This window comes from Mesoplodon bidens (genome assembly GCF_964165515.1).
Source record: "Mesoplodon bidens genome assembly, chromosome: 2".
Classification (NCBI taxonomy): Eukaryota; Metazoa; Chordata; class Mammalia; order Artiodactyla; family Ziphiidae; genus Mesoplodon; species Mesoplodon bidens.
In genome coordinates this window covers 168030619-168043308 of record NC_138177.1, presented here as the reverse complement: position 1 = coordinate 168043308, position 12690 = coordinate 168030619, and the positions used below count along the sequence as shown (strand labels likewise).

At 53.0% G+C, this 12690-nt stretch overlaps 2 protein-coding genes across 2 annotated transcripts in view; one reads left to right on the top strand and one right to left on the bottom strand.

The window, feature by feature from the left end:
• Positions 1–3837, top strand: part of GRHL3 (grainyhead like transcription factor 3) — a gene marked incomplete at both ends in the record, with an annotated part of 31331 nt that extends 27494 nt beyond the window's left edge. The window contains 2 exons of the mRNA XM_081225364.1: positions 896–989; positions 3755–3837. Coding sequence (XP_081081490.1) covers positions 896–989; positions 3755–3837 — 177 coding nt within the window. The remainder of the gene's footprint in view (positions 1–895; positions 990–3754) is intronic.
• Positions 3838–4058: 221 nt separating this feature from the next.
• Positions 4059–12690, bottom strand: part of STPG1 (sperm tail PG-rich repeat containing 1) — a 52370-nt gene continuing 43738 nt past the window's right edge. Inside the window, exons 9-10 of the mRNA XM_081225636.1 lie at positions 5986–6185; positions 4059–4205 (exon numbers count right to left, since the gene is read on the bottom strand). Of these exons, the coding sequence (XP_081081762.1) occupies positions 4129–4205; positions 5986–6185 (277 nt within the window). The 3' untranslated portion in view covers positions 4059–4128. The remainder of the gene's footprint in view (positions 4206–5985; positions 6186–12690) is intronic.

The following is a 12690-nucleotide window of genomic DNA, read 5'->3' as shown; positions in this document are numbered from 1 at the left end:
CTAGAGTCTTAATTCCCAAGGCCCTGTGGCCAGGACTCAGGTCAGGCAAGTGAGGCCCTAGCCTCAGGCGCAAAATTAAGAGGAGCCAAAGAGCTCAGTAATCAAGTTGATTCACAGTCCAATGCAATGCTTTTTGAAATTAAGGCCAAAAAAACATGATAAAATATCAAAACTTTGACGAGAGGGTCAGTATTACTGATGTTTCCTGTGGCCTCTGACTCCAATACAGCTTGCCTGGCACTGCTGGAGCGACCCCATGGAGCACCCAGAGCTGCTCTGCCTACTCCGGGCCTCGCTGCTACGTCACCCTGGGTGCTGCGTGAGGGTGAAATGGCAGAGCGTATGCAGAGTATCAGCACACGGCCAGGCACGCAGAGGTGTTCCGCGTCTGTTCGTTTCCTTCCAGAGCTGCCAGAAGCAGGAAGACAATCTTCTCAACCTTGATTGCACATGGGAATCACCTAGGCAGCTTTTATCCCCACTGCCCAGACCACACCCTGCAGCAATTAAATCAGAATTTCTGGGGTTGGGGCCCAGGCCTCAGTACTTTTAAAGCCCCCCAGGTGATTACAATGTGCACTCAAGGTCGAGAACCACTGCTCTATGGCCATCGTTCCATAGGCCTTGCTGCCTTTGGGACCTGCCAGTGTCTGGCTGGACTAATGCACACAGGGAACTATGGGGACCAGTGCAAAGCCTGCTGCTGAGCTCAGGGGTGCGGCCTGCAGCTCCACATCCACCTCCACCCACGGCCTCCAGCCAAGACGCCAGGGCCCATTTCTCTACCCTCCACATGAACAGACAACAGATGAGGCCGTCTATGGCTAGGAAGGCCATTTGGACCTCAAGCAAAGAGAGCTCTGAAAGGCTTGAGGAAATTCTGCCCTGCCCTCAGAGAAGGTCGGGGAGCAAAGGGCAGCTCCTGAGCCCGACAGCAGCCATTCTGGGGTTGTCCTTCTCCAAAGAGTGGAAAGGTGAAAGGAGTGAAGGTAAGTCCTTTCCAAACGGGGGTCACTACAAAGGCAGCTGGTGGCTGGAGGAATTGCCATCCCCTGCCCGCAGGTAGCTTTGCACGGTAGACAGCGAGTGAGTGAGGGGAGAAAAGGATGGATGAGGAACGCAGGAGTGAGGGAATGAACAAATAATGAGGAGGAAGGAGGAGGGAGGGAGGGAAGGATAGATAGGTTGACAGGCAGTTGGATGAACACATGGAGGGCCAGATGAAGAGTTCCACAATTAGGTGTATTTACTAGACCTTTGCTACTCTAAGTGTGGCCCATGGACCAGCAGCATCGGCATCACCTGGGAGCTTGTTAGAAACACACCTAAAACTAATACGATGTTGTATTTCAATTATATCTCAATTAAAAAAAAAAACGTAGGGCTTCCCTGGTGGTGCAGTGGTTGAGAGTCCACCTGCCGATGCAGGGGACGCGGGTTCGTGCCCCGGTCTGGGAAGATCCCACGTGCCACGGAGCGGCTGGGCCCGTGAGCCATGGCCACTAAGCCTGCGCGTCTGGAGCCTGTGCTCCGCAACGGGAGAGGTCACAACAGTGAGAGGCCCGCGCAGTGCAAATAAATAAATAAATAAATATTAAAAAGAAAAAAAAAAAAGTAGACTCTCGGGCCCCACCCGAGATCTTTCAATAAGATCTCCAAGTGATTTGCACGCACATTAAATTTTGGAAAATACTCTCAGTACATCCTAACCCTAACTAGACACTTTGCAATCACACCAAGAATGCTAATAAAGATACCACTGCCCAGGGCTTCCCTGGTGGCGCAGTGGTTGAGAGTCCACCTGCCGATTCAGGGGACACGGGTTCGTGCCCTGGTCCGGGAGGATCCCACATGCTGCGGAGCAGCTGGGCCAATGAGCCATGGCCGCTGAGCCTGCGTGTCCGGAGCCTGTGCTCCGCAACGGGAGAGGCCACAACAGTGAGAGGCCCGCGTACCGCAAAAAAAAAAAAAAAAAAGATACCACTGCCCAGACCCTACCTCAGATCAGAACTTTGAGGGTTGGGCCTGGGCAGTCTCTATAACAGCTCCCCAAGTGATCCTACCATACAGATGGGGCTTGAGAACCACAGGGCTGGACAGAGCTGTGAGCAGCCTATGACATCTTCAGAGAGGCTGGGTACAACCCAGACAGACCCTCCGAGCTCAGGGCCTCAGCTCCAGCCGTGTCTTCTATGGAATACCCCGATTCTGACTGGCCAAGAGCAGCCCTGCCATCCTCTTCCCAGAGTCTCCGCTTTCCTGACCCCACTTGGAGGGGTTTCTATAGAGACAGACCTCATCTGCTGGTGCTCAGCCCAGCTGCCCCCAGGGAGGAGCGGCCTGTCCTGTTTTCTATGCAGTCCCGCCAGCCTCTGCCTGCAGTGATCCCAGGGCTGGCTGCTTCCAGCCCAGTGGCCTGCTAAGGTCTCCTAGGGTCAGAGGGACCTAAAAGCCAAGGCCTTCAGGTCTGGCCCTATTGTCAAGAGTCTGGGTTCAAAGAAAGGTGCAGCTTCAAGTGTCAGCCTTAAAGGGGTCTTCCAGAATTTCTAGCGCCGAAGTGGACAACTGATGGTTAGCAGAAGAGTTTCCTTTAGCCTGAACAAAAAATTTTTAATTGAAATACGGTTGTTAACATCTCCAATCAAGAAGTTTCACATTAAAAAAATTCCCAGGTTCTTTTGAAAACTCTGCAGATCTGGCAATAGGTAGCTGCCCTTTACATGGGCAGCCTTCTCAGCTCCTGGACCTCCTCTCGCCTCACCTGTTTTTCTCCCTTGCGCTGCCCACCCAACCCTGGAAGTGCTTGACCTTGAACCTCCAAATTCGAATCCAACTCTTGACCTCTAGGAGAAGCTAAGGACCTGAGCGGACTCAGCACAGGGTGTCCACCTTTAGGTCCAGACCTTGGTCGTTCTTGGCGCCATGCTCCAGGCTGCCTCCCGCTCATCCCAAAGCAGCGGGGCACCTGCGGGAATCTGAGGTTCACAACAAGGCCAGCTTTTGTGAGAAATGAGAACTCTGTTTAACTGGACCGGCCGTTCCATCCTTCTCCCTCCCTCTTCCTCACCCGCCCCTCCCTGAAGGGAGAGGCAGTCAGAGACCAGTTCTGGACTAACAGTCACGGAGGAAAGTCAAAGGAGAAAGCCAAGGGCAAGGGAGGGACACGCAGAGGGGAGGGAGGCGGCACAAGAGGCTTCCACTTACAAAAGCCCAAGACAAGTGGATAGTTGGGGAAGGAGGGGATGTGTGGTTAACTCCAGTTCCTCTTGGTTCTTTGAGAATCTCATCCTCTTGCTGAGGGGGACTGACTCGGCAGGCCAGAAAGGATCCGTTAAAGATCATATTGAACTTGAGCACAAGGTGGGAGGGACGGAGACCAGGCCAGGGAAGGGGAAAGGCCGGGCAAAAGTAAGAACCTGCAGGCGCCCCTCAGAACCGCTGTGCCCAGGGCTCTGGCCCCAGAGGGTCCTGCCCACATCTGCCCTTTGTGCGCGGAGCCAACAAATGGATGTGGAGGCCTCTCCTGAAAGTGGGTGATGAGCTCACATGACCACGGTGATGCTGCTATGCTCTTCCTAGGGCGAGACACGAAGGCTGAGCTGGGGGTGAGGGCCAGGCAACCCCTTCAGGTCCCTGTCACAGTGCCTGTGGGCCTTCCCGGCTCCTGGAACTCCGGGAAGAGTCTGGAGGTCAAGGCCAGAGCATGGGAGTGTGCCGGGGCCGCGGCCTTGCGCCGCCCACCCTGTGGCCCCAGAGCCCTGGCTCAACATCAGCCTTCCAGACGGGGCATCTGCCATCGGCCACCTCCTCCTGGATCCTGAGCTGCACGAGCTCTGAGGGCTGAGGGGAGGCGGGCCGAGCCAGGCTGGAGGGCACGTGGCCAAGTAACCCAGGGGGCTCTGTCTGCTCAGGAATCCACGGGGGTCCGTGGGGTGGGGGTCCACACTCCAGGGGGCAGCTCAGGACAAGGACAAGCACGGCAGGCCAGCTGTAACACCAGGCAGGGGGCAAGGATGTCCCAAGTCATCAGCCGTCACACATGAGATGGGCGCTCTCTGAATGACCGTCCAGGGTGCCTGGGGGGACAGCTGGTGGCCGGGGGGTTCTCCTTGAGCTCGGATGAGGTGACTACGACACTGGGATCCATTTCTTGTCCACATTGTAGAGAAAGGACTGCTTTCCAGGGAATTCCGGCTTGTATGTGGCTGTGAGAGGAGAGAGAGACAGTGTTGAGAGAGAAAAGGCCAATTCTCAAGGTCCTGGCACTCGGCGTCGGAGCGGGTGAGGCCGGCGGGACCCCTGCACTTGACATGTGGGGAGACAGGGAGGGAGGGACTGGCCCTAGGTCATCCGGCTCTGAACTGGCCCAGGCGGGACTCGAACTCCAGCTCCCCACCTTCTTCAACTCACTACCTTTTTTAACAGAAGAAAATTTACGGAAGAGTTTTGTAGGAAATTTGAAAAGAAATGAATAGAGCAATACTCTTATAGAAGCAAGGTGTCAGCTTAATGCGGTTTTGCTTTGATTTAGTTCAGAAATTTCGGGAAAACTGAAAGCTATCACAATAGCAGCCAGGACCACGCAGGGCTTGGGAACCACAACCTGGGGTGGCTGGAAACTCTCGAGTCGATGCTGATGTGTTCACGAGGGCCACGCACGGCCTCCGGTACACCCTCAGGAAGCTGCTGAGGGATCCAGGTAGATCTGCGCCCACTGGAAGCCAAGAAGGCAGATGTTTGCATGTACTTACTCTGGGAGGCCTTCAGGGAAGCCCACCTTGGCCTAGGTGATCACAGCAGCAGGCCCTGGTCTGCACCTGCATTCCAGGTGCCCGCATGGAGAAGATGCTGGGAGAAAGCTCCTAGGGGACTGGGCCAAACAGGGTCAGACAAGGATCCAGCTGGTCTCCGGGGTCCTGGCACCACCACTCCATGGGGCATTCATACATTTGCGGGACCAAGCTGATTTCTGCCTGGACTGACCAGATGACCCGTAGGTCAAACCTCTGTCATCTTATTGGCTTATCACTACGTTTCCAAGGACAGAGCCATGAAAATTATATTCTCCCTGTCCCGCCTACCTTACGTTTTGCTCACCTGTGTGTGTGGAGGGAAGGGGACGTCTCGGCGGGGCAGCACTGAGCCTCAGTCACCTTTGCCTCCGCAGGGTGGGAGCATCAGCGATGTTCATTGAGAGCCTGACTTCCACGGGCCTGGTGGCCACCTCAGCTCTCACCTTCCCCCTCCCACGCCACTAGCCCATCAGCACACCTGTCATCCCCCAATGCCATAAACTCTGGCCAGTGTCGGGGGTGGTAAATAGCTAGGGGCTCCAAGTAGGCAGGGGAGTGCAGGGACCACCCACGGGAAAAAGTCCCTCAGACCATCAGCTCTCAGGCAGATCCTGGGGGTAACTCTATGGCTTGAAAGGGCTGCTCGGGTGGAGCCCTGTTTTATTTTGTGACAGACAAGGCGTTGAGGGGAGAGAGTCTGGGCCTCTGCCTTCCACTCACCCTCTGCAGGGCTATGACACCTTGCTCTCCGGGCCTTTCCCATCTGGGAGGTGACCCCACCAGACTAGACCTGCGATTTAAACATTCTTAAGGACATGAACTTTTTAAACAAAAGCTATGGCTCTTTTCCCCAGAAAATAATATCAGCGTGCTCCAAATCTGCAGACAATTTCAGGGTCATAGACCCCCTGGAGCCCAGCTTTGTGTCTCTTGAAACATTCAGAGTCCTCAGTTATAAATCCCTGACCTGGATCATCTCTAAGAGCCCTTTCACCTTAAAAAAGTAAATAAAAAATAAAACAAAAACCCACCTTTCATACTCTGAAAGTGTAAGCGGAAAAGTCTTCTAGATCCACTCTAACCCCTGTAAACTGTTTGGCAAACAGCCTATAAATCAGTGGTATTTGATGGCCCAAGAATGACAAACAATTCCAGGTTTGGTTTTTACAATCACTGAAAGCAATCCTCTGACCTGGGCCGGGCGGGTCGGGCAGGCCTGGCTGGGACGGCGCCACTGTCCACCGGCTGGTGTTGGACACGAAGGATGCACTGGAGATGAGGTGCTTGGGGGGCCCCGTGTAGTCCACGATCTCATACTGCCCAGGGCCTGGAAGAGGCGGCTTCGGGGGAAGAGGCAAAGGCCGGGCAGAGAAATTTAGGATGGGGTTTCTCCTTCAGAAAAGACAAAAATGGGAAGATGTCACTAAATCAGTCTATTGGAGAAATGGCAGTTTTTTGACATAGCCAGGACCTGACCAGTGCCCAGCCACTTGCAAGAGGACTGGATGAGGCACTGGGAGACTTCTTTCTTCTTCCGGCTCCACTGCTAGTGATTTGGGGACCCTGGACCCCAGTCTTCTCGCCTGCACAAGGGCAGTCATAACGGTACCTACCCTGTAGGCTTGTTTTCAGGGTTAAAGGAGATGACACACCTAAAACACGGTAGTCAGGACAGGACCCAGCACAAAGTGAGAGCTCAGTACATTTGTCGTTGTGGATGACGGATGTCGTTGAGCTAATCAGGAATGGCAGAAGGCATCGATGCCATGTCCCAACACTGATCGCTTGGTAGTGCCTGGCTGGAGCTCCATGTAAAGAACTGAGGCCTCGTTTGGACTCTATGGGAAGAGCATTGGTGAGCCACTTGTGATGTCTGCCATGGCCAGGAAATGGGAAGAGGCATCCCAAATTCCAAGGATTTGCTATCCCAAGACTAGTAGATCTTTAGAGGCCATTCTAGCACTGACATCTCAGAAACTTATTAACATCTTTTTGGCAAGGCAGGATGTAGGAGTGGAAAAATACTGGGTTGGAAATCAAGAGACCTCTGAATAATGATCACCACTTAGATTGCAGTTGTTTTCAGGTCTATCTTCCCCCCTTCAGGAAAGGGAGTCTTTTAAGCCTGTTATTGAGAGAATAAATGAAAGAGAGAACCTGTATTCGAGCCCTCACTCTGTTACTAATTCACTCTGGGACTCAGTCTCCCCATCTGTAAAATGAGGGGGTTGGACATGACGACCTCTGAGGTCCCTTCCAGCTGTGACCTCCCATCTGGCCTTGATTCAGAGAGGTCTGCTGGGTTGTCCAGGAATCCTGGGGTTGTTAACAGGAAATGTCCTACCCTCCTGGCCATGCAATAGAAGGGCTGCCCACTTCTGCCTCACATCTGAAGTTTCTTCTAAGGTCTCTCACCAAAATGAAAGAGAGATCTCTCAGAGCCTTGAATGGCCCCAGGAGACTCACCACAGCTCAAAGCCAACCCATCCAAACAGAGGAGGGAACTGGGATGCCCAGCCACTGGAACTCTGCTGCCCTTTGGCCAACACCTTCTGAAGCAGAGGCATTCTTAGACTCAGAGAGCTAGAGGAGACCTAGAGATGTCTTATCCAACATCCTTATTTTGCTTAAGAAGTTGGTGCCCAGAGAGAGAAAGTGAGTCATCCAATGTCACAGAGCAGGTTCGTGGTAATGCCAGCACTGGAACTCAAGTCTTGGTGACTAGCAAGATGGGGAGGGCATTGTGGTAGAGGAGAATTTTCAAGTTTTAGAGTCACACAGACCTGAGTCTGAATACCAGGCAGCCAAGTCCCTGGACCTCTCTGTTCCTGGCAACAAGGAGCAGTAACACTCACTCCTTATATGAGGGTTGATGACTGGAGAAAAGCTATGTAAGGTGCCTAGCAGAGCGTCCGAACACAGTAAGTGCTCAGTAAAAGCTGTTGTGTTATTAGTACGATCCCTTGCAGCACCACCATCCGCTGCCTGGATGGGCAACGGAGGCTCAGAAAAGTGAGGTTAGGGGGCCTCTCACCAGAGTTACCTTGGGGCAGGGTGGACAATCCCACTGCCAGCGGAGGCTGCTGGCAGCCATCGTAAACCTGCTAGAGGCTCACATCTTGGGATGGAGGAACAGCTGGCTTGGATGTATATATTTAGGATAAAGGTGCCCACAGGAAAAGGGGGAAAAACGTTGCCTCCTTTCTTTCCCTCTAGTCTGCGTGGAAGAACTGGTTACAGTGTGTGATCCACCACTCTCCCCTCACAAATAAAAGCTGGCATCTCCTTGCTCCGGCTGCATCACCCTTTCAGAGCACCCTCAGAAATCTGATCATTGAGAGACAGGCTTGATTCCTGGAAGTTAGAGGTGGAATGAGCCAATCACCACATGAGGTTACTCCATGGGTCCGGGTCGCCCTGAGTCTTTGAGGAAACTGTGAGATGTCTGCTCTCCTGACCAGGGACAGCCTGCAGGGAGCTGCGCGGGGTGGGGGTGGGGGTGGGGGGTCAGCGTCTCACCAGATTCTTGCTGAGAGTGAGTGAGACAGGTCCCTCACCCTCCCCTCCATCCACATGCCCAGGAGAGGCTTTGCCCCACCAACTCAGCTCCCTGGATCTTCGGACAGTGTCAGCCCCGTGTGCAGCTCTGTGCCAAACAGTCTGGGGGGTCCAGACTGTTCTGTGCTAAGACACAGACCCTGAATGCCCCGGAGGGCTTGACAATCCACTGCCAGTGACAATCATGACCAGTGACAACTTATAGGCTTTGCACTCAGGCAGACTTGAGTTTGAATCTCTGCTTCCCCATCCACCAGCTGTGCATCCTTAGAAAAGTCTCTTAATCTCCTTAAGCTTCAGTTTCTTTATCTGTAAAACAGTGGATAATAATACCTGCCTCCCAGGGTCGTTAAGAAGATTAACAAGTGCTTTACTGGTACCATTTTTTTTTAACATGAAATATTAGAATAGAGGTGAGAGAGACTAATTCCAACTGGGTGAATCCAGAAATCTACCCTAGAAGAGGTAACATTTGCTCTGAAAGGTAAGCAGGAATTCTTTGGGTAGAAAAGGTGGAGATGGGGGCATTTCCCACAGAGGAAACAGCAGGGGCAAAAGCCTGGAAGAGGGACAAGCCGTGCTCCATGGGGCCGGGATTGGGCCACAAGGAGCCAGAGGCTAAGCCCCTGGACCACCTTCAAGCCTCCTTCCACCCGTGAATTCTGGGTTGTTCGCTTGGGTTTCCGACCAACCCCCGTTACAGGCCCTGAGGAGGAGCTAAAGGAAAACTCCTACCAGTGGCCTCTCAATGCAGCCTAACTCCCAGGTCACCTCCCAGAAACACCCAGCACAGGGACTTCCCTGGTGGTCCAGTGGTTAGGACTCCACGCTTTCACTGCTGTGGGCCCGGGTTCGATCCCTGGTTGGGGAACTAAGATCCCGCAAGCTACACTGTGCGGCCAAAAGAAAAAAAAAGAAATGACCAGAAATACCCAGCACAGCGTTGTCCAACGACTCCGTGCCTTTGCCGTGCTGTTCCTTCTGCCAGGAGCACCTCCTTTCCCTGCCAACTCTGATTCCCTCTTTGCTTCTCACCTCCTCCAGGGAGACTCCCCCGGCCACATCCTCCCCCTCCCCCGCCTCCCTTCCTGGGCTCCATAGAGGAGGACCACGGGTTTTGGAGTCAGATGGACCTGGATTCCACCCTCCGCTCTACCACCGGGGAGAGTCTGCATCCCCTGTAAACTCTATGTAACAATCCTGACCCGTGGGAGAGTTGGAAGATGAAGCTGTAGAAAGTCTGTGAAAACTCTGAGCGGCTGGAAGCTGGCCCCTCAATACATTGTAGCCATTCTTCTCTTCTCTGCACAAGACATTACTTTTCTATGCTTTTTACTTGCCTAGCTCTTTAATGCAGGGGATGGTGTCTTATCCATCACTGAGGCCCTGGTCCCTATTCCCGAGGACATTTGCCTAACTGCAGAGAGAAGCAGAGGGGTTGAAGCAAGTAGGGGAGCCCAGGCATCTGAACCCCGCCTGACAGTTTTATCATCACCCAGGGCTGGTCCTTCCATGTCATCATGGGGCTGGGCAAATCACTGAGGTCAGACTGAATCAAACCCTGGGCAGCCACAGTGCATTGTAACCAGGGCTTTTATGAGCCTCATCGCCCAGTTTTAAAAGCCAACCTGGTCCTGCCCCGTGGAAAAAAACATCTGTCAAAGGCTCTGAGTTGGCCACAACTGGATTAAGTTGTGTTTGCAGCTTCCAGTGTGAGCTGTTTGCAAATCACCAAAGAATAATGAATGTCTCAGAGAACTCAGCAGGTCACTTGGGGAGGGCATCCGAGACCCTCGGGACACTCCCAGGCACAGATTCACTCTGCCTCAGGGATTCCCAGGGTCGGGAGGGATAAAGGGGCAATTTTTTTCTCATCATTAAAGGGCAGCCGATTGCCTCTGGGGTGGAATGCGGTATCTGTTTAACAGGGAGTGGGTGACAGATTACAGCTGCTTGGGAAGAAGCATCCCATAGCTAATTGAAAATCCCAGGGGAACTTTAGGTGGGTCCAATGTAATTACCCAAATTGGAGTGGGGCCGATGGGGCTTGATTCTTCGGCTCTGGCTGTGACAGGACAGCGTGTCTGAGCAAAACCAGTGGTTTGAAAACTCCAGGAAGCAGATCAAGGGTTAGAAAGATGTCAGTGGGTGTTTCACCTCCCAGCTGGCGTGAGTTGGAAGGCAGCACCTAGGAGGAAGTACTCTGATCTCCAAAAGCCCTTCCCCTGACTCACCCTGATCCATTGAGTCATCACTGTGACGGATGCTGAAGACCTACAGAAGTGAAAACCTGGCTGATAGCCTCCTCCAGAGACCCCCGGAAGCTGATAAATCCTCTTAGCTTTTGAGTCAGCAACGTGGCCATAACAAAGAGACACTCTGTGATGTGTTCTTCAGCTGAGGAACCCAGAAATGGCCACGCCAATGACCCTACAGCCCCTCACAGCATCTGTGCTGCAGGGCCACTCAAGAAACATCAGGTGAGTGCAGAAGGCTCGCTCACACGTTTCCATGAAAGTACAAATCACGCACGTCAAAAGCTCACAATTTGCCAGACCTGGTGAGTTATGTGGGTCATCTTTTTTTATCCTTGCAAGCCTGTTGTAAAGTGTGCTTGCCCCAACTCACAGAGGATGAATTTGAATTCCCAGGGAGTTAAGTGTCCCGCCCCCTCCACCCCTACCCCCAGCCTCCCAGGGCTGGTGAGAGGGGAAGGCGGGAATTTCAGCGGCCTGACCCCCTGCCTGTGCTTATGCCCTTGGTGCCACGGCCTCTGCAGCCGGTTTCCAGCTCAGGAGGCCAGCAGGGGTCGGTAACATGGCACCAGTGACCCCAGCGAGAATTAACGTCTCCCCCATCCTCCTGCATCCTGAAGAAAGCAGCGCCGAAATATCATCTTTGCAAACTGGAACACCACCCATGAATGGGGAGCCACACACTTCCAAGCAAGAGAAACAAGGGCAGGCCTCACATCCTGTCACATGCGTGTGACACCTGGGCAGCCCATGCTTCCACAAAAGAAACACTGTGATGATTCTCAGATTCTCCACCACTGCCCCATGCAGCCCCCGGAGATCTGAGTATGATTAGGCTTGATGTAGACAAAGTCTCAACATATCAATGGGGAGGAAACAACGCAGACCTTCTCCGGGGCCTGACAACCCCAGGATGGGCCCTCAGGTGCTCTTGCCCCTCTCTTCCCTCCAGGGTCACAGGAAAGGAAACAGAATTTGAATTTGAGAGACTGGAGTTTGGATACTCCTTCAATACCATCATATTCAGCTGTATCTTTTCTTTATATTATATCCCTTTCTCCATTGTCCCACATAAACAGATGGATGCTACTTTGGAATAACCAATAGCACACTTTAGTTTTATCTCTTTGCTTTTAAATGAAATTACAGATTCTCAACTTCATCCTTTCCATGTCAGCTCAACAATATATACTGGACTTCCTCTGTGGGTCCTGCCTGGCCCCATGTTCACTGCCTCCGTATGCTCTCCGAAGTGACATGGTGAGCAAAGCTGGGGTCACAGAGTGTGAGAAATGGAAAGATTTCCCCTCTTTTCATACATGGACAAACAAAGGCCCAGGGAGGCACTGAGAGCAGCCCCAGACCACAGAGCCTGCCATGGAGGCTGGGGCACTGTCCACTCAGCAGGGTGAACCCAAGCTTAAGAGACACTGGGTTTGACAGGTCTCTTTACTGCAGGCCTTCTCAGAGCCTTTAATAAGGTCATGTATACTGTGATGCACCCAGGGGCAGAGGGATTGTATGCAGTGCTTCCTAGGTTTATTAACCGAGGATCCACCATTCACAAAGCATCACAGAGAGCCAGTGCCCCCCAGATACCCCCAGACACACCAGCACTACTGCACTGCTCCCATCAGAAAGCTGGCGCCCATGGGGGGGTAGTGTGGTCATGCAACCTTGGGGCCCACACGATCCGGCGTTTTGTGGCACGTTCCTCTGCCTTGCTCTGGAGTTGTTGCCAGGTGAGCCTGAAGGTATGGATGGTGCTCTGTCCATGTGAGCTCCCTCATAGCCCTCAGCACAGCACCAGAAACCTCCAGGGCCTGCTGACTGACAGATGCCAATGCCCTAAAATGAGGCTACTTCAAACCACTCGTCCAAACTTGGATGCATGCCAAATGACACCGCTCTGGGGAAGGCGGTTAAACACCGAGTGCCCCTCACCCTCCTCTCATCGTTTCCCTGAAGAAGCTTCCAGAGTCAGGGTGGGGGCCTGAGCCTCCATGCCGCGAAACAGCTGCATCCTCTATCGTCACATATCCTCTCTAGGATATAGAATAATAGCTGCTGTAATAAGAAGAGTG